The 15059-nt window shown below is 38.2% G+C and overlaps 1 protein-coding gene across 2 annotated transcripts in view; it reads left to right on the plus strand.

The window, feature by feature from the left end:
• Nucleotides 1-15059, plus strand: part of EIF5B (eukaryotic translation initiation factor 5B) — a 64761-nt gene that overhangs the window by 21226 nt on the left and 28476 nt on the right. For both annotated transcript variants that reach the window (XM_020904109.2, XM_020904110.2), the window contains exons 2-7: nt 3235-3360; nt 3462-3546; nt 4205-4880; nt 6210-6427; nt 6828-6978; nt 14935-15030. In XM_020904109.2, coding sequence (XP_020759768.2) covers nt 3235-3360; nt 3462-3546; nt 4205-4880; nt 6210-6427; nt 6828-6978; nt 14935-15030 — 1352 coding nt within the window. The remainder of the gene's footprint in view (nt 1-3234; nt 3361-3461; nt 3547-4204; nt 4881-6209; nt 6428-6827; nt 6979-14934; nt 15031-15059) is intronic.

Below are 15059 nucleotides of genomic sequence, written 5' to 3' on the forward strand. Positions count from 1 at the left end.
CAGTTATAACATTTTTTCTGTCTTGACAGAGGAGTGTGGCCTCTGAAAACACTGCCTTGATTGAGTACCATGGAAAATTGCCTTTTATTTCTGGAAGTTTGCAGTAAGTTTGGAATAAAAGATTAGGAGCTATAGGGGAAATATGGTAGGAATATTGTAGCTTTAATAAAGGAAAAAGTGCTCTGCAGAAAGATATACCTACGGAAAAATACTCTGACAGATTCCTTAAAGATTTTAAAGGGTTCATTATCAGCATGACTGGATTTTAGATTTGACTCTTAGTTCATTAAAATCTTCAAGCTGTAGTGTGTATGGACAGGTAGAAAAGTAGGACTGAAATGTAGACAGTATATAGAGTATGATTTAAAGTTTCAAGTTAGATCACTGGCACTAATGTCACTTTCATGTCTTGTTTTAATAGGGTTGACATTTTAGGACATTCTTTTGAATCAAGGGCAGGAAGTTCTGTACACATTGAAAGAATGCTTTAAAAACCACAGTAATTAAGACTGTTAAGCATTGCTATATCATTGATATGTTTTGTAGTTGTATTTGAATTTCTCAAATACTTTTCAGAAACTTGATTACTGAATTTCCCATTTTCTAGGAAGTCACTACAGTTTTGGTGTCAGATTTGGGCTTGAGTTCCTGGTGTGTGAGTTTCTGGCAGGATGCCTTTTATAAACTATCTGTCATCATGAAGCTTAATTGAATAGAGTTGTTAAGGAGGATTAAATGGCATAACAAATAGTGTGTCTGGTGACTGGGTCAGCGCAGTGCCTGAGACACAGAAAGCACTAAGAAGCCATTAATTTCTCTTCCTACCCAGGAGCAGCTTTTCAAACTCAGTGGCATACAGATGTAGTTCTGTGTTTTGGTATTCTAGAGCTATTTGTTAATGAATATTGTGGCAGTATAGCCAACCATAAGCTGCTCTGATTAGATGAGTGAGGACTGACAGAGTTTCTGGAGGTGAGGTGCCAAGTTTCAGCATTAATCGCCTTCACCTTCCCTTCTCACCCTGTCAAACTTCTGTTTTGTGAAATGTTGGCAGGGCTGCCTTTGGAGATAGTGCTGGTTGATCTCAAGCTGGGCCAGATGGCTGATGCTGGGCCAGGCTTAGGTCCCTGTTACCTGATGAGACCTGAGATTTGTTCCTTGAGTCTTCCCTTCCCCTTTCTGTATATATTCAGTTGGTCACGGTGTTGCTGATTGATCCCTAAGTATTTACCTGACTCGTATGTCTTCATCATGCCTGCCACTGCTGCAAGTCAGGAGTTTGTCATCCCAATTAACTGTAAAAGCTTCCTACCTTCTCTTGCTTCTTAACTAGTTGGGATTCTGCCCTGTCATTTATACCAGAGGCAGCTTTCTAAAATGCGAATTTGATTATGGCAGCAGGGTTAAGATCTTCAGCTTCAGAATCAGAGCTTCCTGGGTTCAAATCCCATCTCTGCCTTGTCTCATTCTGGACAAGTTCTCTGTGCTTCAATTTCTTCATTTATTAAAAAAGGAAAAAAATTCAAATCTGACTTGCAGTCACCTGGGAAGATAGCTAAATGTACACTGCCTGGCTCCCACCCTAAATTCTGGTTCCCTTGAGAAATTAATAGCCTGTAAAAGGTTTCTCGGTTGGTTCAGATGCCCTTTTTTGAGTCCTCCTGAGGCCCTGTGCATGGCATCACCCTTAGGCTTTTGTGCTCATTGTGTCTGATACCTGGGCCTCCTTTGCCTGGTTAACTTCTTTTTTCCTTCCGAAACTCAGGTCAGAGTTTCCCCTGGAAAGTGTCTGACTTTCTCTTTCTTGATTTGGTGCTTTGGAAAGTCACCACCAGTACAGTGGTTCTGTATTCTATGTGAAGTCACTCAGTCGTCTCCAACTCTTTGAGGTCCCATAGACTGTAGCCTACCAGGCTCCTCCGTCCATGGGATTTTCCAGGCAAGAATACTGGAGTGGGTTGCCATTTCCTTCTCCATAATCTCCCTCAGATACACTGTGTAAAATATAGGACCGAAGAGAACACATTCAATTCTAATGTGTCACTTAAAGTCATTAAATTATTTTGTGGCATTTAGCATTTTGCAGTTCCTGGTTTACTCATTTTCTCTCTCTCTGTCTCTCCTTGAAGCTTCTTGAGTATAAATTCTGTGTCCTCAGTGTCTTTTTACATAATCTTAAAATTTGTTGTTGTTGTTTAGTTGCTAAGTTGTGCTTGACTCTTTTGTGATCTCACGAACTGTAGCTCACCAGGCTCCTTCTTTGCATGGGATTTCCTAGACTAGAATACTGGAATGAGTTGTCATTTCCTTCTCCAGATCTTAAAATTACATATTTCATATTAGGAATTGTTTTTGTTCAAGTGAAACACCTTTGCAACGAGGCACCTACCAGTGGAGGCCATGTTGCGTGAGGCCCTTGTTTTCTTATTGCATCATTATTTGAATTCATACACCTTTTCTGCTTGTGTGTCTCAAACTAACCTTTGTTTCCTGTAGGTTTTAACTGAATTTAGTTTGTTTTGCTCTAAATAAAATAAAATTGGCAGATGAGGATGTTGGGGGATGGAACCAGAAACGAAACCAGGAATGTAAAAGACTGTGAGCAGGTTTGGTTTTGGATTTGGGGGCTGTTTTATGTGTTTTATTTACTCAGTCATTCCTATTTAGATTTGGATGTGTGGTCATGAGTTGCTGAAAGTACTCAAACTTTTTGCATCTTTGTTTCCCCTCAATGAAACTTCCTTTCAACTCTAAAAATTTCTACTTTTCCAAGTAAAGCTACAAAGATTTCCAAAGATTTAGATTTTACTGATAATCAAGTAATAATATTTTTCTCTTTTAAGTTCTTCTCATTTTATAAATAACTCCATTCAGATATTCACACACACAGAAGAAACTTTGGTATCAGCAAAAGTGAGTTTTCTTTTCTTCTTTAGGGTTACTTGAATACAAGCATGAATTTCCTTTTCTTGATTACCTAGATTCTCTCCCTGGAGCTCCTCATTACAACTCTTTCTGGGTTTGAGTGTAACTCAGACTTCATTGAAGATGCAGAGAGTCTGAATAAATACAACCCAAGTGTTGTCATGAAAGAACTTGTCAAGTGAATTTTTTTCACTGGGCTGCCAATGCATGAAAAATGCTAAAATGAAAAAATGTTTTCTGTAAGTGAATGTGGTAGATATATTATTTTGGTCTTGAGTAACACTTGGGTCTCCTTTGCTTTCATTTAAGTGCCAAGGATGATATTGATCTTGATGCCTTGGCTGCAGAAATAGAAGGAGCGGGTGCTGCCAAGGAGCAAGAACCTCAAAAGGCAAAGGGGAAAAAGAAAAAGGAGAAAAAAAGACAAGACTTTGAGTAAGTAGATTTTAAATATATTTGAATTTTCTTAGCTTTGGTGCTAAATTTACTTATTAAACTGAGTCAGTGTCTCAAACTGTATTCTAACCCATTTCCAGTGAAGATGACATCCTGAAAGAACTGGAAGAATTGTCTTGGGAAGCTCAAGGCGTCAAAGCTGACAGAGAACCTGCTGCAGTGAAGGTGAGTACAGGTCACTGTTACTTGTTCATGCTTCTTCCTAGCTCCATTTTTAGGGACTGCCTTTGGAAATTTTTGAGCAATATATGTATGTTGGTTAGAAGTTTCTAGCTGATGCCAAAGGGGGAAAACAGTTTTTAGGAAAGCAATAATGAATTTTGAAGTCTTTCACAGATATAAAGATGCTTTATTTGGGAATCTAAAGCTGTTTCACTTTATATTGCCAGTTTATAAAATTGGTACATTTGGAAATCCAACATTTCACAACTCTACCTCCATATTCTATATTATTTCCTTTCCATCCTTTGAAATTGGATAAGCCTCAGAGTAATGAGAGAGGGGTAGATACTTTTTTTTTCAATTTTCCCCCTTAGGTTTTTTATGCCATGTGAAGAAGGTAGTGAGGTGGACTGTGATTAGTGTCTACTTCAGAGCACCTGGGTTCCAAAACTTACAATGACTGTGAGATGTGCTTGAGTCCTAGGCCAGCTTCTGGTATTTGCTTGAGTTTTATATTCTTGTGAAAGAACCATATTTTAAAATTCTTCTGATAGTTTTTTCCGTGTGTACTTAATGAAGTACATGACTTTGAACAGCTTCAGTTATTAAAAAAAAGTAAAATATAATGCTGTTAATATTTCTAACAGTGGACATGTTTTAGCCAACAGAAAATAATGAAGATGAACCCATTTCAAAACAAGATAAGAAAAAGAAAGGACAGAAAGGCAAAAAACAGAGTTTTGAAGATAATGATAGTGAAGAATTGGAAGAAAAAGATTCAAAATCAAAAAAGACTGCAAAACCCAAAGTGGAAGTGTACTCTGGGAGTGATGATGATGATGATTTTAATAAACTCTCCAAAAAAGCGAAGGGGAAAGCTCAGAAATCAAATAAGAAGCGTGATGCATCAGAAGAGGATGAGGATAACAGTAAAAGAATTAAAGAGCGTATGAGAGCACATTCTTCTGGTGAAAGTGGTGATGAATCAGATGAATTTTTGCAATCCAGGAAAGGACAGAAAAAGAATCAGAAAAACAAACCAGGTCCTACTGTCGAGAGTGGGAATGAAGATGATGACTCCTCCTTCAAAATTAAGACAGTGGCTCAAAAGAAGGCAGAGAAGAAAGAGCGTGAGAGAAAAAAACGGGATGAAGAAAAGGCAAAACTGCGGAAGCTGAAAGAAAAAGAAGAGCTGGAGTCTGGTAAAAAGGATCAGGGTAAACCAAAAGAATCTCAGAGGAAACTTGAGGAGGAAGCTGTGAAGTCCAAAGTGACACTTGACTCTGGAGCAGCTCCTGCCTCTGAAGAGAAAGGAGAGGGTCCCACAGGTGCAGAAGGTTGGTAATAATATTGGCGGAAGGGTCAGAGGCTTGGATTCATAATTAGTTCCTTTATTTATTTGCTGTGCTGGGTTTTCGTTGCTGCGCACAGGCTTTCTGTAGTTGCAGTGAGTGGGGGATACGCCCTTATTTGTGGAGCGTGGGCTTCTCATTGTGGAGGTTTCTCGTTGCAGAGCACAGGAGGTTCTAGGAGCTTGGGCTCAGTGGTTGTGGAGCATGGGCGTAGTTGCCTCGTAGCGTGTGGGACCTTCCTGGGCCAGGGATTGAACCCTGTCCCCTGCATTGGCAGGAGGATTCCTAAACACTGGACCACTGGGGAAGTCTCCAGTTAATCTGAATTTTGATTGTTATGCTCCAAAATCATTTTGTTATTTATCCTTGGTTATAAAGGTACTGAGTTGTAAGATGTGTTAAAAAAAATTAGTCTAAGTACTCTTTTTCAATTGATTTTTGTTGTTAAACATGTATGTAGTATAAATATCTTTCAAATGAGTTGTACACAAAGTAGGATTTTTGTGGAATTTCACTTTGGAAAACAATTTTTTGCTGCTGCTGAAGACTGGAAGTTGCTTAATGAAAAATGTATTGTTCCTTTTTATAACTCAGTGTGAGATGATACCTGAATTCTCTCCTGTTATTAAAAACCTAATTCAGGTTTTCAAATGAAAATGAAATGGAAAAGCAAAATACTGAAATTAGTTATCATCTTTTAAGCAATAGTGAGCCATGTTTTTGTACTGGAACCAGTTAACAAAAAAAAAGCTATCTAGTTAAACTTCCCCCTCTTATTCAGAATGAAAACAAAGAGCAAATGATTTACATAATTTTTCTTTTAGACTGGAAAGCTTTTGATGGGAAAATTGGCATAGCTTTTTAACCTCTCAAATTCTTATTGTCTAGGCATCTTTGAGGAGAACCATCATGAATGTAGCTTCAGAATCTTTAATTCTTTAGGATAATGCTGTAGAGTTCCTGGAACATATTTGTATTTTTGTGTTTTATCCTAATATCTGTCCCCTTAAGGTAGACTTCTTATCATCTCCGTCCTACAGAAGCATTAGATGCGGTGTATCTTCTCCCTTCTGACAGCATCCTGCTGTCTTCTTGAATCCCTTAGGATAACTCAGAGTAACACCAACATCATAGGCTTCTAAGGAAGCCAGCTGGGTTGTTCTGAGCTACTGGCTGCTCCCAAGTGCTCAGGAGGCCTTGATGCCTAAAGACCTTAGTCTGCTGCTGGCCCATTGTAGTCCCTGGATTCTAGGGTTTGCTCACCACTGTTGTAGGAAATGACTTTAAAAATACTCTGCCTCTTTTTTTTTGTAGATGATAATGAAGGAGACAAAAAGAAAAAAGATAAGAAGAAAAAGAAAGGAGAAAAGGAAGAAAAGGAGAAAGAAAAGAAGAAAGGACCTAGCAAAGCCACAGTTAAGGCTATGCAAGAAGCTCTGGCTAAGCTTAAAGAAGAGGAGGAAAGACAGAAGAGAGAGGAGGAAGAACGGATAAAACGGCTGGAAGAGTTAGAAGCCAAGCGTAAAGAAGAGGTGTGTTTTTGTGAAGTTGCTGACATTGACACTGTGTTACTTAAATCCTCTTCTCATGACACATCTCTAGCATTCTAATTGTAAAACTTTCTTAGTTGCATGGTAGTTCAGTTACATTATTGTTCAGATATAGATAATAAGATCAGTACAGAAAATCCTGCCTTATTTCCTCGGGTATAGACAAGAATTGCTTTTGCATCATTACCAACACATAGTCTACCCTCATGTGATACTAATTATATTCATTATGTACAACATTTAAAATACTTTCATTTGAAAGTTCCTAACATAATACTCTGCATGTATCTCAAGAGCTTTGTTAGAAATTTGGGATGTTTGCTTTTAAATTTTGTAATTTGTTAAGCTAATACAGTTTTGTCTGCTGTGTTTTCTTTTATAGGAAAGATTGGAACAAGAAAAAAGAGAAAGGAAAAAGCAAAAAGAAAAGGAAAGGAAAGAACGCTTGAAAAAAGAGGGGAAACTTTTAACTAAATCCCAGAGAGAAGCCAGAGCCAGAGCCGAAGCTACCCTTAAACTTTTACAAGCTCAGGGTAGGTTGTGTTCTTAATTAACTGAACAGTCCAGAGAGTTCTCTCAAGCAGTTATCTCTGTAGTGGTCAAAAGGAGAATTGAATTGAGACAGAAGAATTTCTGTGAAAAGGCTATGAAAAAGTCCAATAGTGTAAATAGGTGAGATAATTTCATTATTTCAGGAGATGAACTCTATGCTGTGATAAGTTTGCATGTAAGTGATAGTATTTCTGTAAATGAAAGTATGGAATAGTGAAACAAGTCCCCATGTACCCATCACTGTTTTAACACTTAACCATTCTTGTTTTGTTCCCCTCCCCCATCCAACCCCAGAGTATTTTAAGGTGAATTCCAGAAGTCAGTATTATTCTACTCACAGTTTACTTTAGTATATGTCTCTAACAGATAAGATTTTCCTTTTTAACATAGTATAGTGTGTATTATTATATTTAACAGAGTTCCTTGATGTCTTGATTTTGTTCATGTCTGTTTTTTTTTTTCACTTGTCTCCAAAACATTGTTTATAATTGATTTGTTCAAATCAGGATCCAGATTAGATTCAAGTATTGCATTTGGTTGGCATGTCTCTCATTGGTACTACTTCCACCCTCTGTTTTTGGCATGGATTGATTTATTTGTTCAAGATACGGGATTTTTTTTTCTAGAATTTTCCCTGTTCTGAATTTATCTAATTGCATTCTACTGGTGTTGGCTAATTTATTTCTCTATACCTTATAATTTTTTAGATCTAGCAGTTGGGCTGCTACTTAGCAGTGCTGTGTGGCACCCAGTGCCTCATGTGAGTAGGCATATGATCTGGTTGTCTTGCTTCTAATGATGTCAAGATTGATCATTGAGTTTAACCTTTGGTAGCCTTGTCCATTACAGAAGTACTTCATTGATTTTTCATCTAATAATGTAAATTCCAATTGGTGATCATTGCCTATGTCCTGTATTTCATTAGGAATTGCAGAATTGTGATAGGAAAATCAGGAAGTATGCTTAATTCTTTCCCTTTCTTTACTGATTTACAAAATAATCATTTGCTGTCCCCACAACCTCCAAAGCTAACCAATGAGTTTAATTTTGTTTTGGATGTAGAACACTTCATCTTAATGGAATTTTATGTATTTGATATGTTTTCATCTCCTGAAGTTATTTACATTTTGGATATTTTGATTAGATGCTATCTTTGGCTCGGAGGAGGTCAGTCAGGTTGGTCCCTGTGACTTTTTCATTTGACTACAGTGTTCTTGGGCCCTTCCTTGCTTTCTGACACCACGAGATATCTCAAGTTCACCTTGTACATGTTCTTCTCTAGACCTTAAAATCAACTGTTTACCCAAGGAACTTAGTTCCTTTTAGTTTAGATTCTATAATATGAACATTTCATTAATTGTGCCTTTGACAGGTAAGATGATTTAAAATAGTGTCTTTGCTCCATTGAGAAGAATGTTTTGGGAATTCTCTTTATGTCCTGTCCCTTCTTTCCACAGGTTTTATATTACAGTAATTTTGGTGCTTATGCTATAATTAAAATAATAGCTACCATTTATTAATGTATTTAGTATATAACTGATGCCATTTTTGACATTATTTCTTCATAAAAGTCTTCATTTCCATCATATAGATGAAAAAATGGAGACTCAGGAAACTTGAACAGCTTGCCGGAGGTCCTGGAGCTGATGTTTAACTTATCTGTGGGACTTCCTCTGTGCTATGTTCAGGTGGAAGCAGTAAATTTGGAGAAGCACAGGACTGAGATTTCAGAAAGTTTTATATTTAACTGGTGATAATAGCTTTTTAAAAAATGAAACTAAAGAACAGATTCGAGTACAACTAGCAAATCCAAATATTGGACTTAACCGATGGGTGTCTGACAGACTGGAAGACAAACTTCTCATGGAGAGGCTGGGATGGGGCCATGCAAAGAGTAGTATGCCTGTCTCGGAAATGCTATTTTATGGAGTAGTTTGACTTGTGTCTATAAGATTAAAATTATGAACTTGGCATCTGTCTTTAGGACAGGCTTGGAAGAGGTGGTGTCTCCTGTGGCATCTCTAGCCTCAGTCTCCTTCTTTATTCTTCATAATGTTGCCCAGTGTTTGCCTTCGTACGGGCTCTGTATGGTCTGTTAATAAAAAAAAATCCAAACTTCCTAGCCTGGGATTAAAGGTCCTCTAAAGTCTGCTCATTGAGTCACTTCAAGGAAGAAGTACTACATGTTATGTTTGACCATATCTTTTGAAGCCACCTTGTTAGATAAATATTATTTACTATGTTCATTACCTAGAATAATATATATAAACTTATTCATGGAGCTCAAAAATGTGTTCTAAGAGAGTATATCTGCAGATGTTTTCAGATAATGACCTTGAGTTGTGCAGCAGGTTACCTTTCTGGTCTGTTCCATAGTTTAGCCTGTAACTGCTGAGTGTGTAGCAAGTACACATTCCTTAAAAGACACAAACTGCCAAAACTCAAGACACTTAATCTAGATAGTCCTGTGTCTATTTAAAACATACTCATATCTCTTTACATTTCAGCTTAGCTGAAAATGTCCAATAAAGAAGACTTTATGCCTCTATGATTTCACTTGGGAATTCTAACAAATATTTAGGGAAGAAATATTGCCAGTTATGAACATTATCTTCTAGAATCACCCAACTCATGAGGACAGCATTATCCTTATGTCATAGTGAGACTGGAGAAGGCGATGGCACCCCACTCCAGTCCTCTTGTCTGGAAACTCCCATGGACGGAGGAGCCTGGGAGGCTGCAGTCCATGGGGTCGCTACGAGTCGGATGCAACTGAGCGACTTCACTTTCACTTCTCACTTTCACGCATTGGAGAAGGACATGGCAACCCACTCCAGTGTTCTTGCCTGGAGAATCGCAGGGACGGCAGATCCTGGTGGGCTGTCCTCTATGGGGTTGCACAGAGTCGGACACGACTGAAGCGACTTAGCAGCAGCATAGTGAGACAAAGACATTACAAGAAAGGAAATTCTAGATCAATATCCCTCAACAGAGATGCAAATTTCTCAGCAGAGTATTAGCAGTGTGATTCCAGCAATGCAGTTGCCCCTTGTGCAATCTAGGAGTCAGAGGCAGCTCTCCATGCAGTCACCAGTGTGTGGACATTTATAGTTGGCCCTCTGTATCCACGGTCTGTATCCACATACTGAACCAGCAGTGGATCTTGTAGTACTGTAGTATTTAGTGAAAAAAATGTGAGTCCAAGTATCCATGTAGTTCAAACCTGTGTTATTCAAGGGTCGACTATATAAATATACTTATATGTTGCATATATTTATGTATATATTTAGGGACAGTCTGTTATGACCAAGTGGATTTTATCCTGGTAGTGCAGGGGTGTTCAGTATTTAAAAATCAAGAAATAGTTCACCTTATTAATAGACTAAAGAAAATCTACATGATTGTCTCAATATACAGAAGTATCATTTCACAAAATTCAGTATTCATATATAATAAGAATCCACAAACTGGGGATAGAAGGGAACTTCCTTCCCTGATATAAGACATTTACAAAAAATATGCAATTACACTTACTTTTAAATGACTGAAAACTAATAAACTCTAATATTGTGATTAAGGCAAGGATATGCACTCTCATCACAATCATTCCACATTGGTCTGGAATGTCGTGATTCAGGCAGTTAGGCAAAAAATAAGGCCTACAGATTGGAAAGAAACAAACTGTCTATTCATAGATGCCAGTTGTCTACGTAGAAAATTCCATGCAGTCTATCCCCCACAAAATCCTATAGTTAGTGAGTGAGGTTAAGAAGATTATAGATAGGCCAGTATGCAAATATCAACTGTATTTCTATATGCTATCAATTAACATATAAATACTAACAGTATAAAATCAACAGTACTATTTATAGTAGCACTCGCCCATAAAAGAAATTGAAATAGTTAGTTAAAATTCTAGTATTTGTGGAATCTATATGCTGAAAGCTGTAAAACATTGATGAAAATAATCAAAGGCCTATGTAAATAGATGTTGCTTTCACGGAGCCAAAGATGTGATATTGTTAAGATACCAGTTCCCAAACTGATTCGTAGATTCAGTGCAATCTCAGTCAGAATTACAGCAGAATATTCTGTGGATATCTGTCAGCTGTTTCAAGATAAAGGAATTAGAACAACCGAAGTATTTTTGAAAGAACCTTGGAGGACTCACAGCATTCACTTTCAAGACTGACTGTAAAACTGCAACAATCACAGTGTGCTACTGGTTAAAGGGTAAACAAATCGGTCAGTAGGACAGAACAGAATTGTCTGTCTGGTCAGGTTTTCTTTGTGTCATCAGTTCCGTTCAGTTCAGTCATTCAGTCGTGTCTGACTATTTGCGACCCCTGGACCACAGCACGCCAGGCCTCCCTGTCCATCACCAACTCCCAGGGTTTACTTAAACTCATGTCCATTGAGTTGGTGATGCCATCCAACCACCTCATCCTGTCTTCCCCTTCTCCTGCCTTCAATCTTTCCCAGCATCAGGGTCTTTTCAAATGAGTCAGTTCTTTGCATCAGGTGGCCCAAGTATTGGAGTTTCAGCTTTAGCATCAATCCTTCCAGTGAATATTCAGACTGGTTTAGGATGCACTGGTTGGATATCCTTACATTCCAACGGACTCTTAAGAGTCTTCTCCAACACCACAGTTCAAAAGCATCAATTCTTCGGTGCTCAGCTTTCTGTATAGTTCAACTCTCACATCCATACATGACTACTGGAAGAACCATAACTTTGACTAGATGGACCTTTGTTGGCAAAGTAGTGTCTGCTTTTTAATATGCTGTCTAGGTTGGTCATAGCTTTTCTTCCAAGGAGCAAATATCTTTTCATATCATGGCTGCAGTCACCATCTGCAGTGATTTTGGAGCCCCCAAAAATAAAGTCTGTCACTGTTTCCACTGTTTCCCCATCTATTTGCCATGAAGTAATGGGACCGGATGCCATGATCTTAGTTTTCTGAATGTTGAGCTTTAAGCCAGCTTTTTCACTCTCCTCTTTCACTTTCATCTAGAGGCTCTTTAGTTCTTCTTTGCTTTCTGCCATAAGGGTGGTGCCATCTGCATATCTGAGGTAATTGATATTTCTCCCGGCAGTCTTGACTCCAGCTTGTGCTTCCTGCAGCCCAGCATTTCTCATGATGTACTCTGCATAGAAGTTAAATAAGCAGGGTGACAATGTACAGCCTTGATGTACTCCTTTTCCTATTTGGAACAAGTCTGTTGTTCCATGTCCAGTTCTAACTGTTGCTTCCTGACCTTCATACAGATTTCTCAAGAGACAGGTCAGGTGATCTGGTAGTCCCATCTCTTAAGAATTGTCCACAGTTTGTGGTGATCCACACAGTCAAAGGCTTTGACGTAGTTAATAAAGCAGAAATAGATGTTTTTCTGGAACTCTGTTACTTTTTCGATGATCCAGTGGATGTTGGCAATTTGATCTCTGGTTCCTCTGCCTTTTCTAAATCCAGCTTGAACATCTGGAAGTTTATAGTTCATGTATTGCTGAAGCCTGGCTTGGAGAATTTCAAGCATTACTTTACTAGCGAGTGAGATGAAATGCAATTGTGGGGTAGTTTCAGCATTCTTTGGCATTGTCTTTCTTTGGGGTTAGAATGAAAACTGACCTTTTCCAGTCCTGTGGCCACTGCCGAGTTTTCCAAATTTGCTGGCATATTAAGTGCAGCACTTTCACAGCATCATCTTTCAGTATTTGAAATAGCTCAACTGGAATTCCATCACCTCCACTAGCTTTGTTTGTACTGATGCTTCCTAAGGCCCACTTGGCTTCACATTCCAGGATTTCTGGCTCTAGGTGAGTGATCGCACCATCATGATTATCTGGGTCATGAAGATCTTCTTTGTACAGTTCTTCTGTGTATTCTTGCCACCTCTTCTTAATATTGTCTGCTTCTGTTAGGTCCATATCATTTCTGTCCTTTATAGCGCCCATCTTTGCATGAAATGTTCCCTTGGTATATCTAATTTTCTTGAAGAGATCTCTTTCCCAATGTCTTTCCCATTCTATTGTTTTCTTCTGTTTCTTTGCACTGATCACTGAGGAAGGCTTTCTTATCTCTCCTTGCTATACTTTGGAACTCTGCACTCAAATGGGTATATCTTTCCTTTTTTCCTTTGCTTTTCGTTTCTCTTCTTTTCACAGCTAATGACTCAGACAGTCATTTTGCTGTTTTGCATTTCTTTGTGTCATAGGAAAAGATGATTCAGTAGATAAAATACAGTGTTTGCTACAAGTGATGGTGGAATAATTAGACATTTATGTGCAAAAAATAAAGCTCAAAACGAAAAACCTAGCCCTCAGTCCCACTCATTATATAGAATTTAACTTGTAATGGATTGTAGATTTAAATGTGAAATATACAACTGAAGAATTTTCAGAGGAAAACATAAAATTATGAGTTTGTGCTAGGCAGGGAGTGCTTAGTTACAACTTCAAAAGCATAATCCATAAAAGGGATAAAATCATAAAATTGAGGAAGTCCAGGTAACAGCTTCTGCCATTCAAGAGACCATTGAGAGAATATCAAAGATAATACCTAAAAATCACACATTTGAAAATGGTGTGTGTATGTATATATAAAGATAACTCAGAATTCAACAAGAAAAGCAATCCTATTTGAAAAGGGGCAAAAGGTAGACGAGACACTTCACTGAGATACTGTAAGCATGTGGAAGGAATGCTCGACACCATTGGTGGTGGTTTAGTTGCTAAGTCGTTTCTGACTCTTGAGACCCCATGGACTGTAGCCTGGCAGGCTCCTCTGTCTACGGAATTCTCCAGGAATACTGGAGTCGGTTGCCATTTCCTTCCATGGGATCTTCCCGATCCAGGAATCAAACCCTGGTCTCCTGCATTGCAGGAAGATTCTTTCCGGACTGAGCTATGAGGGAAACCATTAGGAAAATTCAAATTAAGACCACTATGAGGTATCCCTAAGCATTTATTAGAATATGTAATTTTTTAAAAACCCAGCATTTGTCTCTACCAAAAGCTGGCAAGAGCAGTTGGAAGTGTCATATGCTGCTGGTGGGAATGCAGAATTGTCAAGCCACTACAGTTGGCAGTTTCTTACAGATTTAAATACAGTTGACCTCTGAACAACATGGATTTGAATTGTGAGGGTGTTTTTCAATAATAAATACAACAGTACACGATCTGTGATTGGTTGAGTTGAAGAATTTGGAACCATGCATACAGAGGGCTGACTATAGGTTATATGCAGATTTTCAGCTACATGGAGGGTTGGCAGCCCAGACCTACATGTTTTTCAAGGGTCAGTTGTATGTATTTAATGTCCCATCCATTCCACAATGTGTATCCCAGAGAAACGTTCACACAAAAATCTACGTGCAAATGTTGATAGCAGCTTTATTCGTAATATCAAAAACTAGAACTCATGTCCTTTAGCTGTCTATTGAATAAACGGACTGTGGTCCGTCCATGAATTGGACTGCTGTTCACCATAAAATGAAACGAAGTATTGATACATATAGTAACGAGGATGATTTGGATCCATTATAGTGATAGCCAGACTGTAAAGCTTTATTTTTGTGACTTTCTGGAAAGAGAACATCTTAAGGGATGGAGAACAGATCACTGGTTGCCAGGAGCTTAAGGATGTGAATAGTGACCTCCCAGAGCAGCCCGGGGTGATGGAACTGTTATGCATCTTCATTATGATGGTACTTGTGTAACTACAAGCATTTGTCAAAAGTCAAAGAGCTAGACACCAAAAAGATGAAATTCTAATGCATGTTTAAAATACCTTATGTTGAAAAGAAGGTTTTCCATGAATGTTCTTTATATTTTAGGGTATGTATCTCTGAGGTGAATAAAATGTTACCTTCTTAAATAGTATTTCTTAGGTGACAAGCCAGTAGTATAAACCCTGAAATTTTCCAATTTTATCCTTCAGGTGTTGAAGTGCCATCAAAAGACTCTTTGCCAAAGAAGAGGCCAATTTATGAAGATAAAAAGAAGAAAAAACCACCACAGCAGATGGAAAATAAAGGTTTGCATACAAAACCTGTGACTTAGAAA

Source organism: Odocoileus virginianus, chromosome 2, assembly GCF_023699985.2.
Source record: "Odocoileus virginianus isolate 20LAN1187 ecotype Illinois chromosome 2, Ovbor_1.2, whole genome shotgun sequence".
In the NCBI taxonomy this organism is placed as follows: Eukaryota; Metazoa; Chordata; class Mammalia; order Artiodactyla; family Cervidae; genus Odocoileus; species Odocoileus virginianus.